This window comes from Neomonachus schauinslandi, chromosome 10 (genome assembly GCF_002201575.2).
Source record: "Neomonachus schauinslandi chromosome 10, ASM220157v2, whole genome shotgun sequence".
Classification (NCBI taxonomy): domain Eukaryota; kingdom Metazoa; phylum Chordata; class Mammalia; order Carnivora; family Phocidae; genus Neomonachus; species Neomonachus schauinslandi.
In genome coordinates this window covers 112,433,248-112,449,890 of record NC_058412.1, presented here as the reverse complement: position 1 = coordinate 112,449,890, position 16,643 = coordinate 112,433,248, and the positions used below count along the sequence as shown (strand labels likewise).

At 53.9% G+C, this 16,643-nt stretch overlaps 1 protein-coding gene across 1 annotated transcript in view; it reads left to right on the top strand.

Moving 5' to 3' along the window:
• ANGPT4 (angiopoietin 4) overlaps positions 1-16,643 on the top strand; it is a 38,412-nt gene that overhangs the window by 9,707 nt on the left and 12,062 nt on the right. The window contains exons 2-3 of the mRNA XM_021689060.1: positions 12,579-12,734; positions 14,183-14,304. Coding sequence (XP_021544735.1) covers positions 12,579-12,734; positions 14,183-14,304 — 278 coding nt within the window. The remainder of the gene's footprint in view (positions 1-12,578; positions 12,735-14,182; positions 14,305-16,643) is intronic.

Here is a 16,643-nt window from a genome sequence, read left to right as displayed (position 1 = left end):
AGGAGGTGGATTTGAACCCAGGCGGGGGCTGGGTCCAGACCTCATATGTAAGCCACCACATGGACTGCCTCTCTATGCCCCCCATCTTACAGATGCGGACACTGCCCCTGGGCATGGGGAGTGACTCAACTATATTCACCCCGAGGTCAGTGGCAGGTGTTGGATCAGAACTCAGGGCTCCTGACATCCAGCCGGGGGCATCTTGTGCCTCCTCCCTATAGCAACACAACACACTGCAGGTCATGAACCTCGTGAAAAATTAATGCGTCCTTACAGTTATTAAGTTGTGGGGTTGCACATAAGCACACACGCACACACACACAGGTGAGCACCTTCTTTCTCCATCCACTCAATCGCCCCTTCCACGGAGGTTTATTGAGAGCTTGTAATGCTAGGCATTGTGCCGGGGATCCCCTCTGGGAGCAGCGGGAGAGACACCAACCTAGTAATGTCTCATGTGTAATGATCAACCATGATACACTCTGTGAGGAAGGCTTTGCCTGGTCTAGGGGTAGATAACAGGGCGGCGAGGGGGGACCCGACCTTGATGGAGGAAGGACACCTGGAGGAAGGACAGAGCTGAGCTCTAAAAAGTAGATTGGGGGGCGCCTGGGTGGCTCGGTCGTTGAACGTCTGCCTTCGGCTCAGGTCATGATCCCTGGGTCCTGGGATCAAGCCCTGCATCAGGCTCCCTGCTCGGCGGGAAGCCTGCTTCTCCCTCTCACACTCCCCCTGCTTGTGTTCCTTCTCTCACTGTCTCTCTCTGTCAAAATAAATAAATAAAATCTTTTAAAAAAATAAAAAATAAATAAAAGGTAGATTGGCTGTTCTCAGGCAAGGAAGGGAAAGGAAAAGCATTCCAGGCACAGGGAATAGCAAGTGCAAAGGCCCTGGGGTGGAATGAACAAGATGATTTGGAGGCAGTGAAAAGCATTCCTTCTGGCTGAAGCTTAGAGACCCAGGAAAAGTGTGGTCAAACTGAGACTAGAATGCTCATCAGGGGCCAGACCAGACCTCCCTGGGCCTGACCCTGCTCTTAGGGACCTTGGGTGCTGGGAACTGATGGAACCACTTTTCTGCCCTGTGCCCGGTGAGGGTTGCTCTGCAAAGGGCAGTGGCTATGGACATCAGAGCCTTGCCTAACCCTGATCCCACCTCTGTCACCCTGTTTTCAGGGTCAGCCTCAGACACTAAAGACGCAAGATGGGTGAGTGGCAAGAGCTCAGCCATTAGATTCAAATCCTCACTTACCAGCTGTAGGCAATGCTCGACCTCTCCAGGCCTCAGCTTATTCCTTTGTCGAGTGGGGAACAGTCACCCTTTTCCTTCAGGCTGCTGGGAATCAGACAAGAACAGTTATACACCAGAGCTGTGCTGGCAGGAAAGCCTGGTGCCACATGGCGAGGTACCCCAGCAAGGCCTCCCTCTGTCTAGAACCTGCTCGGCTTGATTGGGTTGGGAGGCAGGTGAGGGTGCTGCCAAATGATCACTTCAGTCAAGGAGACTTTGCAGAAGTGTGGTCTGGCCGATCTGCTCCCAGACAGCCTGTTTGCCCATGGGTTTGCCCACGATAAGCTGCCTGACCTCGAACAAGTTGCTTAACCACGCTGTGCCTCATCGGTGAAATGGGCTGATACCACAGAGAGTGGCGACAAAGATCTAGTAAGCATAGTGGCCAGAACAGTGCCCAGCACATAGTATGTGCCGAATACACATTTGCTAAGCAAAAGGGACACACTACCCCATTCTGTGTAAGGGCTGGTACTCAGGTGGCCGCGCAGTGAGCAATTACGAGACATGTGCTTCTTCACTTTCTCTCCGCTAAATTCTCAATCTCTGCACAAGGGAGAATAAGGACTCGTCTCATCTAATGGGCCGCATTTTAGACAAACCTTCCAAGATCCAGGTCGAGACACAGACGACTGCAGAGGGATAGTGGAGGTTTAGGAGGCCAAAGGTCCTGGCAGCCTGTTCCCATCTTCTGAGAAGCACCCCAAGTTCAGACTGCAAATGCAGGCCCAGCTGCTCCTCCCCCTGCACTTTCTTCCCCATTCCCCTCCTCTTCTCCCTGTGGCTTCTTTGACCTGGACAGACACTAGGCAGCCCATAGCCACACACACATACACACACCTCACATGAGGTGAGGCTCAGAGAGCAGGACAGCCACAAATATTGGACAAATATTGGTAAGCCAGGTGCCAGGCGCCGCGCCAGGTGCCGCGCTAGGCCCCGGGGCAACACCAGTGAGCAAGATGGAAGAAACCCAACCCCCGTGGGGCACAGATTCCAGCACCGGCTTCCTTTATTCCCCTGGTCCCTCTGCCAAGAGGAAACAATGAGCCCCATTCTCTGATGAGGCCACTGAGGCCCAGAGAAGCTCCATCACTGGCACAGAAAGGAAATGGCAAAGCTGTGACTGGACCAGCGCCTGACTCAGCACCCCAGGCCCCCGCCAGACCCAGGGCTGCAGCGGGAAGTTTGGAGAAGGCCGGCCTGTGCCGGGAATTGTGGGCTGAGCTGAAAGCCACACAACGCCTCCCTGCACAACAGCCCGCTGGTCCTTGACACGCTCCACCCCTGGCCCCCGGCCCGCTCGCTCCGTGCTCTCTGTGCGCTGACCCAGAAGAAGAGCAACGGAGGGGAAAGCAGCCAGGAGGGCTGGGCCTGGCTGCTCAGAGCCACAGGGTCGGGGCCTGTGTGGGCCCACAGGGGGATGGGAAGGGGCTGGAGCAAGGCAGAGGAGGACGGGCCAACCCTTGGCCATCGGGCTCAGAGCCACAAAGTTCGCCTCATCGCAAAAATGAGGAAACCGAGTCATGGGGACGGCGGGGCAGGGGTGTGATGCGCCCAGCGAGGGGGTCAGCCCCTGGGAGCAAGAGGGTCTGACCCCTGCGACCACCACAAAAGTAGCGCACTCCTTATCCAGTGGCACAACACATTCCCCCCAAACACGGAGCAGCTTAAAAGAACCACACACAGTTACTATCTCTCAGTCTCTGAGGGTCCACAATCCAGGAGCCGCTTGACAAGCAGCTCTGACTCGGCTTTTCTTCCTGTGGCTGTACTCACAGGCCAGCCGGGGCCGGGGTCCTCTGGAGGCTCCCCTGGGGCTGGAGGACCAGGCTCCGGGCGGCCCACTCCCAGGGCTGGTAGGGGGTCCTGGCCCGCCGTGGGGGGGGCCTCCACGCCTCTGCAGAAGGGCCCCTCTGCAGGGCTGCTTGAGGGTCCTCAGGACACGAGTCCCCACAAGCCAGAGAGCCCAGAAGGCAGAAGCCAAAACATAATGACGTAGCCGTGAAAGCCTCACTCGGATATTTCTATGATGTGTCACTGTCGTAGTGGTGGGTCCGGCCCGGTGAGGGACCGATGATGCAAGGCGTGCAGGGCGGGCGGTGGGCTCCTTGGAGCCTGGAGTCTTGGAGTCTCGCAGCCCCCAGGCACCCACTGAGTGGTGAAGGGTGTGCTCTCTGGAGCCTGAAGGCCTGCATCCCGAGCCAGCTTCTGCCGCTCTGAAGCGGTGTGACATGGGCGACAGGCTCATCTTCTCTGTTCTTCTTTGCCTCACCTGTAAAATGGGGACGATGAGAGAGCCAAGGACGAGAGGGGCTCTATTTGTCGGGTCCTTGAGGCCAGGCCCTCACACACCTAGTGCGTCAGAGACCTGCCTTCGGAGACGTGGGCCACTGGGCAGAGCTTGGCCCACCCCTCAAGCAGGAGCGAGGCCTGCGACAGTCGCTGCCCTCTCCCCAGTGCCCCGCACAGGTCCCGGCACATCTGCGCAAATCTGTTGAACAGATGAATGAGTGTCATGGTCACCTCTAGAACATTTCTCCCGAAGACAGCCCAGGCTGGCTCCCTGCCTTGCTGCGGGCCTCCCAGGGCTCCAGCCGTTGAGGACCACACAGCGGCCACCCTGGCATTTCTGCCCTGGTCCGTCGTCCCTCTACGGTCGTCCCTCCGCTTTCCGGCCTCCTGGCCTCTGCGGCCTCGCCTCACCTCTCCCAGGCCTCCGGCGGTAGCTGGGGCTCGGCGGGGAGGTCTAAACTTATTTCCAGCAGCCAGTTATTCAGTGGAAATCCGGCGCCCCTGATGTAAAACCGACCTATTTGTCCTTTCAACAAATATTGACTAAGTGTCTCTCGTGTGCTGGGGACCGGTTGAGGCACGGAGGATGTGGCCGTGACCGTGGCAGCCCTTCGAGCCTGGGGCTGATAGTCCCAGGGAGAAATCGGACAGCTAGGAGATCACTGCTGTGATTTCAGATGCGCGGAGTGCTGGGAAGGAACCAGGCAGCCACAGTGGGGAAAGGAGGGGCGCGGGGCTCAGTGTTTACCTTTGCTGGTAACACGTCTCGGGGTGGTAACATTTGTGGGGAGACCCCAGAGTCAGAAAGAGGCCTGACGGGGTGCTCCTGAGCTCGGGGCTGTGGATGTATGTCGGGAGGACCCGGTGGGGCAACTCTCTGGCTCCCGTGGCCCCTGCTGCAGCCCCCCCGGGGCCCCTCCTCTAAAACCAGCACGGAAACCACAGACATGACCTCTGCCAAGGGCCGTTTGTTCACATCACAAGTGTCCATGCCTTTGAACTCAGCAGTTCTGCGTCAAGGGACTTATGCCTGACGCAGCCGTGCAGGAGAGCTAGGTGACCTGTGGGCAAGGATATTCCCAGCAGCCCTGGCGTGATGGCAAAAGCCTGGAGATGAGCCCGGCTGTCGGGGAACTGATGTGCAAACAGTGGCGGCCGCAGGTGGAGGGCCGTGCAGCTGTTAGGGCCGTGAGGCAGGGCTCTCTGGATGGACACACTGCGTACTCAGAGAGAAGCAGCAGGTGCAGAATGGGGAGCGGACGTTTTATGAGCCCTCAGTGCGGGGCATGTGAGCGAGCTCGCTGCAGGCACATGCATCGAGTCTCCCTGGAAGGGAGCCCCGCACGTCCTTCAGTGGCCTGTGGGAGGGGAACCAGGGCAGGGCTGGGAGAGGCGTTAGCACTCCACATCCTTTGAGACCTTGGACTTTTGAACAAATTGCTCATATAACCCATTCCAAAAAAAAAAAAATTAAAATGATCAAAATACACATTTAAATTGCAACACACACACAAAGCTATCAAAGTTCTGTTCTTTCAGATTTTCACAGGTCTGGCTACACTAGCGCTTGTGTGCAGCCTCCTACAAAGTGCTTTCCTGATTGGGGCCTCAGTTTCCCCATATGGGAAATAGGGCCGGCTGTGTGGTCCCTGCAGGTCTTTCAAGCTTCCATATCCCTCCTGCCTGGGCTCGGGTCCCTGGTGGGGGGGGCTGCTTTCCTCTCCGTCATCAGGCCACGCTCTAATCTCCCCCCACCCTGTACCCTGGGGCCTGGGTTCAGCCTGGCTGGCTTGACCCTAATTCCCCCCACCCCCCCCCCCAGTACAGCCCAGTTTGGATCCTGCTCTTTGGGGCGGTTTTGCCTGTTTCCAAAGCACAGACATTTTTTTCTCCTGGAAAGGAATTTACGAGGAACTGGTTTGTTTTCTCTATTTCTCCTGGTTTTCTCTGTTAACGTGGGAGCCACAGCAGGCTTTTCAGCAGAAGGTGCTGTGACCTGGACCCTCTCTCTGAAGAAGATTTTTTTCAAATGTAAAATTAAATGCATAGATTTACAAGGAAACACATTGCCTTGGGATACAGATATCAAAATGCTTTTTAAACAGATTTGTCATACTGTCCCCTATTGCTCCTGTGTTAACACATTAAATCTAACGATCTCGTACCTTCCATCATTTCGAGGTCATGATGAGTGTAAAGAGTATGTCCTGGATGTCCGCAATCACTGTGGTGAGACACGAGGACATCTGGGATGTGTCCTGGTGACAAAGTCATGGGCCCCGGCACCACACGGTAGCAGTCTGTGGCCCATGTTCCTCGCCATGGGAAGAGCTTGGTTCAGTTAGAGATTAGCGGGCCCACTGTGGGAAATGTTCTGCATCTTGCTTATTTCACTCAAGAGTATAACTGAGACCTCTTTTTAGAACAGCCTCCGATGAAGGTCAACCTCCTTCTTTTTAACAGCCACCTGGTCCTCCATGACACAGCCATACTGGAATTTCTCATGTGCTGATTATGTAACCATGCCCCAGGCCCTTTCTGTAGGCTGCATCAGGAATCCTCCTCCTCCCTACAACCCAGAGATAGGAGCCAAGATTACTCCCATTCTAGAGAAGACGCCCAGACAGGTAGAGGTACCTGCCCAAGGTCATACAGCCACTAAGTTGAGAGCTTTGATTCGAACCCAGGCTCATCAGATACAAAGCACTAACTACTCTTCCCTCGTTGGCTTTTATCTGTCATTGACAAAACGCTTTTTCTAAATATGAACCTCACGCACCATTTTCCAAGGAAGAGACAGGCAGGGCAGATCGCCGTAATGGACCTCTTTCTGATTCTCAAACACGCCAGACGCACTCACACCTCAGGGCTTGTGCATTTGCCCTTCCCTCTGTCTAGAATTCCCTTCCTCCTGACTTTGCCACAGCTAGCAAGCCTCTCAGCTCAGGCGGCCCCTCCGGTGAGGGGTTTCCCTGCCACTCTGGCCAAACTCCCTCCGACCCCACTCACTGCCCTGTCTCATCTCCTTCAGAGCACTCATCGCTATTGGAATTTAACCGATGGCTTAGTGAAAATGTGCTGGAATCAGAAAACTTGCCAATTTTGCTCATTCCTGATTTCCTAGTCCCTAGTACAGGGCCTAGCACACAATAGGTGCTCACGAAATTCCTGAGTGGATACATAAATGACACTCAGAGGGTGAGGGATTCGTTTGAGAAACTATATTTATCCTTATAATCCATACTTTCACACGGGACATTTTTTAGAATCTTGTTTCGGTGGGTTTGTGTTTTACTGAGGTATAGTCCACACAGTGAAGTACACCCTTCTAACATATGGTCCTCTGAGCATGACAAATGCATACAGTCATGCAACTGCTACCCCAATCATGATATAGAACATTGCCAACATGCCAGAAAGTTCTCCTATGACCCTTTGCAGTCAATTCCCAACCCCAGACCCCAGTCCCTGGCAACACCATGGATTCTGACCTTTCCAGAAGTCACATCAGTGGAATCTTACAGTGTGTAGCCTTTTGAGTCTGGCTTACTTCACTCTGTATAGTTCATCCTTGTTGCGTGCATCATTAACTCCTTCCTTGCCATTGCTGAGTAGAATCTACTGGATGGATGGTTACTTATCCGTAGACGGTTGCTTACCCATTCTCCAGTTGTAGACTATTTTAATACAAATAATGTGAAAGAAAAGTAGGTTTGAGGGGATCTCCTTGGCCACTGAGACTGCTCATCCCTTAGACCTTCATCTGTGGTCTGTCCAGAATATCTTCCTTCCTCACCCAGCCCCTGCGTGTCTAACTCCTTTCCTTTCCTTCAAGGTCCTTTTCGGCTGTTCCCTCCCCAACAAGGAGCAAGGTTTCCTGTCCCCATGTCACAGATCAATAAAGTGAGGATCAGAGAAATGTAGCCCTCAACTACTAGAGGCCCACAGTTGGAGTGTCATAGAGCCAAAACTCAAACCCAGGGCTAAGGGAAGAAGGTTGGTAGCCCCAAGGCCAAAGATCAGCTTCTTTGCAGGCTGGAGAGGTGATAGCAGGTCAGACCCCTGTCCTCCATCTCAACCCTGAGAATCTGCCAGCATGAGGGTGACAGGGAAGGGACAGATCCAATCCTATGCTGTGGCAGATCTCATCCTGGGCTCATCTCTCCTTCATTAGGACCCTTCCCCCATCCTTCCAGCCTGTGCCTGAACCCTGGACCAGACCCAGACCCCACCACGCAGGCCAACATTACTCACCAGAGCCCAGCATGTCCAAGATGGGCCCATCTGGCCCAAATTACCCATCCCAGGACCCATGCTGGTGGGCGGGTGTGGCAAATTGCGTGATGGGCCCCAGCTGTGGGTGGCCTGGGCGCCACCCAGCCAGTCGCAGCCACAGGACAAGTGGGGGACCAATGCGGGTACTTAGGGAACTCCTGTCACTTAAGATGACCCCTGAGCTACCCTGAGTCCCCAGCCCAGCTCTGGAAACCTGAAGAAGTCCCTGGGCAAGGAGTCGTGGAACCTAGCCCCCCAGGTGGTGACCTTGCACAAGTCTTCTGGGCCTCAGTTTGTTCATCTGCCAATGAGAGGCTTGGGGGAGATGCATGAGAAAATCTCATCTCAGGACTGAACTTGGCTATTTGTCTGCCTGGAGCTGAAGCTTGGGGCCTGGGAGTCTGTATTTTAAACCAGGTCCCAGGAGGTCTGTGACTCGTGGGAAGGGAGAGAGCAGCCTCCGTATAGCTCTGCTTCCCCTATCCCCCCTGGGGCACCCCAGCAGCCTCACATTAGCAACCCCAGGGAGCCGACAGAGGCGTGGTGGGGAGTGAACCTGAAGCCGACCCGTGGGGATGACAGGAACCTGGCCCAGGGTGCAGGGAAGGCAGCAGATTCGAAACTTGCATTGGGATCGTAGTGGCCAGAACTCCCTAGAGGATTGAGTGCAGCAGGTGAGGAAAAGAGAAGCATCAAGGATGAGGTCTGGGTGTGGGGTCATTTGCGGAGATGGGAAAGATGGGGGAGTGAGGTGGGGATGCAGAGACAGGGCAGTGGGTGCTGAGGAACCAAAGGTTCCACGTTGGATATTTTTGCCTGAGATGCTTGTTGGAAACCCACGTGGGGATGGCGAGTGGGTGGCACATTGAGGGGAGGAGTGTGGTGGGAGGCGGACCCGGTGCTCTCAGCACGTGACAGTCGTAGGACCAACAGGAGCACCTGCAGCAGGGCCCCTCATGCATCTGGGGCCCTGAACACTTTGGCATCTGGTCCTGGGTGAAGCTAATAAATTCGTTTTCAGAGCAACACTTCTAAATGTGTAAAATAAAAGCCTAAGAACACCCAGCGATGCTCCCATTGTAATCAAAATAGTAAATATCACATCTGTGCTCTAGTGCGAGCGTTATCCAGTGGTGGGTTTGAGAATGTCCATCCTTCTGAGGTCATGATGAGTAAAACCAGTACTTAAGATGCTGTGACGGGGGTGCCTGGGTGACTCAGTTGGTCAAGCGCCTGACTTTGGCTCTGGTCATGATCTCAGAGTCCTGGGATGGAGCCTCCCGTCGGGGTCCCTGCTCAGCGGGGAGTCTCTCTTCTCCTTCTCCCTCTGTCACCGCCCCCACCGCCATTCATGCGGTCTCTCTCTCTCTCAAATAAGTAAATAAAATCTTTTTTTAAAAAGATGCTACATGGGGCGCCTGGGTGGCTCAGATGTTTGGGTGTCTGCCTTCGGCTCAGGTCATGATCCCAGGGTCCTGGGATCGAGCCCCGCATCGGGCTCCCTGCTTGGTGGGGAGTCTGCTTCTCCTCCCCCTCCCTCTGCTTCTCCCCCTGCTCATGCTCTCTCTCTCTCTCTCTGTATCTCTGTGTCTCGAATGAATAAATTAAAAAATCTTAAAAAAAAAAATGCTACAACATTTGCACTGTTGTATGGAAATATTGGTGATTTCTATTGGTGATGAAGTTGCAGGATCAGCTAATAGTGCTATGGTTTGTGGTCTACACTCATAATGGAAAGAAATGCCAAACTTTACTTATAGGTTAGCAAACAAAAGAGTTTTTTCTCACCCAAGTTCATGGACCCCCTGAATTCTCTTTGCAGACCCTGTGGTCCCCACTAAGGACCCTTGACCTAGGGAGAGAACGTACAGAGAGACAAAGGCCCAGAACTTGGCCAGGAGCTCCCTGACATGTAGGACCCTGGTAAAGCAGGAGCCAGAGGGGGTGACAACAGGTAGGAGGACAGCTAGGAGAAGGAACATCTGGGAAGTGCTTCCAGAATTCGAGAGTGGCCACCTGCACTGAGTGCTGCTGAGGGGGAGAGTAAGAGGACATGGAAGGGTCCCTGGGCCTCCTTGTCCAGGAGACAATGACCAGGCAAATTAAGGAGAGAACGGGCTCCCCAGGACTGGGAAGGCAAGCCAGGGAGCACAGGATTCAACAGTATGGTTTATAGATACACTTTTTAAAGATTTATTTATTTATTTGAGAGAGTGAACAGGGGGAAGAGCAGAGGGAGAAGTAGACTCTCTGCGAGTGCAGAGCCTGATTTGGCCGGGGCGGATCTCGTGAACCTGAGATCATGACCTGAGCCGAAACCAAGAGTCGGGCCGGATGCTCAACCCACTGAGCCGCCCAAACACTCCAGTATGTGTTATATTTTTTTTCTTGAATGTGATAAATACACAGACTTCATTATATCCTTCCTTATACTTTTTTGTATGCACGCAATACACCATAATAATATTGTTAATGTTTTTAGAGGCGAGGGTGGGGATGCAGGTGAGAAACGGGAGGCAAGTTGAAGAAGTTTTGCTGTTGAAGGATCAGGGAAATTGCAGACACAGCTGGAGGGACTGTGGGCTCAAGAATTTGTTTTTAGATGGGAGCGGCTGGAGCATGTTTGTGCGTTACAGGGGACAGCGGTGCGGAGGGCTGATGGTGCAGGGGAGGAAGGAAGAGGCCCCCATGACAAAGACTTGAGAAGCTCCAACGGGCCTGTCTCCCTGGTCCTCAGTCCGTTTTGTGACTGCCACCCCAGGAGTTCTCACACTTGAGCGAGCATCAAATTCACCTGGATGGCTGGGCGCCACCCCAGAATTTCTGATTCAGTAGGTCTGGGGTGGGACCTAGAAATCTGCATTTTTAACAAGCTCCCCCGTGATGCTGCTGCAGGGTACACACTTTGAGAACCACTGCTGTAGTCAATACCGGCACCACCCACATGTGCCCCCTCCAGGATCTGATGTTGCACTACACGGGCACACACTCCTTCCAAAAGCAGGGGTGGGAGGAAGGGATGGGAGCTGACTTTTTTTTTTTTTTTTAAGATTTTATTTATTTATTTATTTTAGAGAGAGCGCAAGAAGGGGTAGGGTTAGAGGGAGAAGCAGACTCCCCGCCGAGCAGGGAGCCCGATGTGGGACTCGATCCCGGGACTCCAGGATCATGACCTGAGCCGAAGGCAGTCGCTTAACCAACTGAGCCACCCAGGCGCCCGGGAGCTGACTCTTAAGACAGAAAAGGGGAGGGGTGCCCGGGTGGCACAATCCATTAAACTCTGACTGTTAGTTTTGGCTCAGATCGTGATCTCAGGGTCCTGAGATGGAGCCCCACCTCGAGCCCCATGTCAGGCTCCACACTCAGTGCAGAGTCCGCCTGAGATTCTCTCTCCCTCTGCCTCTGCCCCACCGGCTTGTGCTCCCTCTCTCTAAAATAAATAAATCTTTTTTTAAAAAAAAAGATGGCAAAAGGGAGAAAAGACCAAGGAGGAAACAGAAAGAGCCTGGCCCTCCAGCCAAGGTCACCACCTCTCCCTGGGGAGCGCCAGTCTTCCCAGGGACCCTGGGAGCTGCCCTGTCTGTCAGACCTCCTGGAAGACTGAGCAAGAGGGCAAGAGAAGGAGCCAGGGCCAGGCGGTGGGGGTGATGGCCAGAGGCCAGCATGTGTGCAGAATGGAGAGGGAGCGGGGGAGGGGCACCGGCTCTCTGCCTGTGGGCACTGAGCCCTGAGAACACACTGTTCACCTTTGCAGCTTGGTCCTGGTCTCATGCCAGACCAGCTTCAACTGCTCTTGGGAAAGAGCAACCCTGTCAAAGATATGAATGTTAGCTCGTGGGATCCCAGAACATCCGAGCTGAAAGAACCCTTGGAGATTGTCCTGTTCAGCCTGCTTGGTGGATGGAGGGAGACGGAAAATAGAAAGTCCAGCTGGGTGGATAGACCTGCAAACTCTTGTAATGGGCATGACACTGGGGGCTATTCTCCGACCCTTGCTGCTCCCCTCTTTTCCATCAATTCATTGAACACATATGTATTGAGTACCCACTGGGCACTAAACATAGTGCTAGATACAGAGATAAAGGGGTAAGACTCAGTCTCTGTCTTCATGGAATTGACATGCTAATGGTAAAACGGACAATAGACAGATAAATATGTAATACAAAGTTAGGGAGTGATAAGTGGTAGGAAGAGACCTGAAATGACATGAGGGAGTGAGCCATGTAGATGGGGGTGGGGAGGAGGGAGTTTCCAGGCAGCCAGAAGAGCATGTGCAAAGGCCCTGAGGTAGGTATATGCTTGCGGTGTGGGAGGGATGTCACAGAGGCCAGTGCTTCTGGAGCAGAGTGTGGGAGAGGACTGGGAGAAGAAATCAGAGTGGGAACAGAAGGCCAGGTCATGGAGGAAAGACTTTGGCTTTTCCTCTAAGGTAGGAATTCTGGGAGGGTTTCTTTCTAGCAGAGGAGGAATTTGATTTGACTTAGGTTTAACAAGATCCCTCTGGCTGTTGAGTGGAGGATGGATTGTGCATGGGACAAGGATGGAGGCAGAGAAGCCAGGGAGGAAGCTACTGGAATAGTCTAGGGGAGAGGTAATGGTGGCCTGGGCTGGCAGGGAGGCCTGTGCTCGCTGCTCTATGTCCTTCATGAAGACACAGGAAGAGACAGGAGCCTTCCTCCAGCCCCTACCCGTGACCCCAGCCCACGGTCTCCCCACAGCTAGAAAGGTACATCCAGATGAACTTGAGATCAGAGCTGGCACAGGTCCAACAGCACATGGTCCAGAACCAGACGGCCACCATGCTGGAGCTAGGCACCAGCCTCTTGAACCAGACCACCGCCCAGACCCGCAAGCTGACTGATGTGGAGGCTCAGGTACGGAGGCCAAGTAGGTGGCACTGGCGGGGAGGGAAAGGGCAAGGGCTGTGGCCAGCCTTGACCTCTGGCCCTGGGTAAAGTCTGGGCCTGTAGCACCCTGGGGCCCTTCCCTGATGACCCTGTCGCAGAACACTCTGACCACCAGGCCATGCCCCTGGGGGTGGGCCCTGGGCCTAGTTCTCCTGTCTCTGTGACTCCAGTGACTCTGGGTCTGTGCTGGGCACTGGGATGAGAGGGGCGAGCAGCACTCAGGGGGTTCCGAGGGCTACAGGGAGAGATGGATCATAAAGAATTCATTCAACCTCACGGGGCCAGCAACTCTGAGACGGGGCAACAGAAGGGGAGGGAGGGAAGAAATGGATAGATAAACAGGAGGGTGAGTAAATGAAAGGAGGAAAAGCTTGAACGACAAAGAGGCACGTGTCTGTTGAAACCCTACTATGTGCCAGGCACTGCGGGAGGTTCCTGGGTCTAGTTCAGGGCAGTAAATGAAGCAGGCATGCACCCCCCACGCTTGTGCATCTTCCTTTCTAATGACCGCCAGGAGAACGAACAGGATAAATAACCTGCACGTGTGAGAGGGTGAGGGTCTCAGGAGAAAAAGGCACAGACAGGAGGGAGGGAGTGTGTGCTAGGAGCAGTGAAGGGATGGCTTGCAAGTTTGGACAGGGAGGCCAGGAGGGCACTGCGGAGAAGGTAGGGTCCGAGCCAGGCTCACCAGGAGGGCCTTCCAGAACAAGGAGAACAGCGTGGGCCAAGCCCCAGCAGCGGGACCGCACTGGCAAGCTCCAGGAACATCCAGGAGGTCGGTGTAGCCAGACAGAGAGCAGGGGGCAAGGGGTGGGCAAGGGATCCCAGAGACAATGTGGGCAGAGGACATCACAGGGCGCTGCAGGCCGTGGCGAGGACTGCGACTTTTCCGCTGCGTGCAGTGGGAGCCGCAGGATGATTCTGAGCAGATGGGCCACGGTTTAAAAGGCTGCCTTGGACTGTTTAGCAGAGGAAGGAGTGTAGGGAACAAGGGTGGGGGCAGGGAGCCCTGTGAGGAGGGTGGCACAGGGCACAGGGCGAGAGATGACAGAGGCCAAGAGGGGGGCCTTGGAGTAGGGGAGGGTGGTCAGGTGCCCATTTGGAAGCTGGATCTTACAGGACCTGCTGGGAGGTTGGATTGGGGCAGGAGGGAGGTGGTCAAGGGGGACCCCTCCTGGGGCCTGAGCAACAGGAGAAATGGAGCTGCTGTCAAGAAGCAGATCATCAACTCAGCTAGGGCCTATGAGTGGGTGCGTAAAGGCATGAATGGACGACTATAGGAACTAACTGCTGGGAGGGGGGAAATAGGTCAGCACGCTGCTGGATGGCAGAGCCCCTGGACAGGTGGGCGGCTGCTGATCGGGGATCCTGCAGGGTCTGCGTCGCGCCCTTCCCCTTCCTGTTTGCTGGGACAGGTCCTGAACCAGACATCCCGAATGGAGATCCAGCTGCTGGAGACCTCGCTGTCCACCAACAAGCTGGAGAAACAGCTACTACTGCAGGGCCATGAGCTCCACAGGCTGCAGGGCCGCAACAGGTGGGCACTGGCACCCTGGCACCAGGCCAGGGCTGGGACCCAAGGCAGGTGGGACCCAGGCCGGTGGGGGGGCGCCCAGAGCCAGGGTTGGGCTGGGGCTGGGGCCAGGGTTGGAAACTAGACTTGGGGCTGGTACCTGGGATGGGGCCTGGGGCCAGAGCTGCGGGCCCGGATTAGGACTGAAGTGAAGGACCATTTGGGGGGCTCAGGTACTGCCAGAGCTGGGGTAAGGACTGAAACCAGGGCTTGGTCCCAGACTCAAGCTGGGACTGAAGGTGAGCCCTGGGGTAGGGCTGGGGGCCAGACAGGCACCCCTGGGTGGAGACAGGAGACAGACATTTCCCCGGGGGCTCAGGACACCCCAATTCTTTCTCTGTTCTTTCTTTTTCCTTTCCTTCTTCCTTCCTTCCTTTCTTTCTTTCTTCTTTTTTTGTTTTTTTTTTTTTAATTTTATTTATTTGACAGAGAGAGACACAGAGAGAGAGGGAACACAAGCAGGGGGAGTGGGAGAGGGAGAAGCAGGCTTCCCGCAGAGCAAGGAGCCCGATGCAGGGCTCAATCCCAGGACCCTGGGACCATGACCTGAGCCCAGGGCAGACGCTTAACGACTGAGCCACCCAGGCGCCCCCCTTTGTTTCTTTATTTTATAAATGTTTAACAGCTTTATTGAGCTACAGTTTACATGCTGTACAATTCACCCTGTAAATTTTTATTTGATTTACTTATTTGTAAATAAGTAAATCTGATCTTATCCACTGGTTCCCCTTCCCAGAAGCAACCACACTGCCAGCTTCTCGTCTTCACCGGCAGAGAGTCTCGGCATTTGTAAGCAAATACACTTGAGGGGAACACCCTGCAAATTACAAAGAATAAAAGAGTCATGGGGTACAGATAAGGCAGAGAAATGGACATCTGAGGCTGATTTCATCTTGGTTTCGAGCTGAGTAGAGAAAAACTGTCAAGGTCAGGATGCTGGAGGAGGCAACACCCACCCACCGAAGCGGCCACGGACCCGTGTGCAGGGGGAGATGTTATTGTTGCTCAAATTCTGGGTCAAGATAAGGCCGTCAGGCCCGTCCAGCTCCCTCTGATCTGCGTGTAGCTCATGATAGTTTGTCCACCTTCTCATTCTTATGCTCCCACCCCGAGGTGGGCAAGGGCAGGGACTGGGACTGTCTGAATTGGCACCAGGTGCCTCGAAGTCAGTGAAGACGGAGGATGTCAATAAGCGCTTGGCCCATGGAGATCGCTAAGATTCTAGAATCTGAGTGTGCCCCAATTTTTTCTCTTCCTGCAGCAGAACTCGGGGCTCAGGGGAAATTCCTTCTGCCCTGGCTAGATTCGTTGTTCTAGTCTGGAGAATGGGTCCGCATAACCTCATAGATAGGAGACTGTCTCCCTCCTACTCTATCCCTCAGCCACCCACCCACCCACAGCAGAGGTAACCCCTCTTCCTAGTGTCTTGTCCTCTTCCATTCATTCAACCAACAATTGTTTTTTGAGCTCTTAGCACAGGTCAGACACTGTTCTAGAAACTGGGGTTACAGAAGTGAACACATAGATAAAAATCCCTATCCCACAGCATACATTCTATAAGCTAACATTTGAGGGTTTCCTATGAATATGTAAACAAATATGTGTGCATAGTCCTTTTGTTGCCCTTCTTGAACCCAAATGGAGCTTACCGCTCTTCTGCACCTCTTTTTTCCAAGAAACTGTTCTATAATTGTATGACACACTTGCCCATTCTTTTCTCTAACTGTGTCATGTTCCACCCTATGGCTGCCCACACTTATATCCCCAGTCCCCAATTAATGTATATTAAGGTTGTTTCCTGTCTTTTACTCCTGTTCAGCGAGAAGCCCCTAATAATGTCCCCATACCCCATTGCACACACGCGGGGAGCAAACCAGGATAAAATGCCAAAAGTGGAAGAGTTGAGTTTTAGAACTTTTCGCTTTTTCTAAAACTCTTTTTCTAAAAAACTCATGACAAATATGCTCCATGTTTATTATATCACCAGACAACAAGGACCTATAAAACGAAAGGGAAAGTGGGTTCCCTCCAGCCTCCTCCATCTTCCTCCCTCTCCATCGCCCTCCTCCTCCGGAACCGGCTCCGCAGGGGGAACAGCACTTAGCCAGCTGTCTTTCACTTTCTCTTCCAGCGCAGGCACCGCTGTGTCCTTCCACGTGTCTTTCCATGCCTTTTCCTAGCAGTTCACCGGCTTCCCTCTCCATTTCCATTAATACCTTTCTTCTTTCTCTTGTTCTGTCTTCCCACGTGTGGGATTGGACTAGAGGCACCGATGTGCCAGCGCAGTTCACTCCACGTCCTGG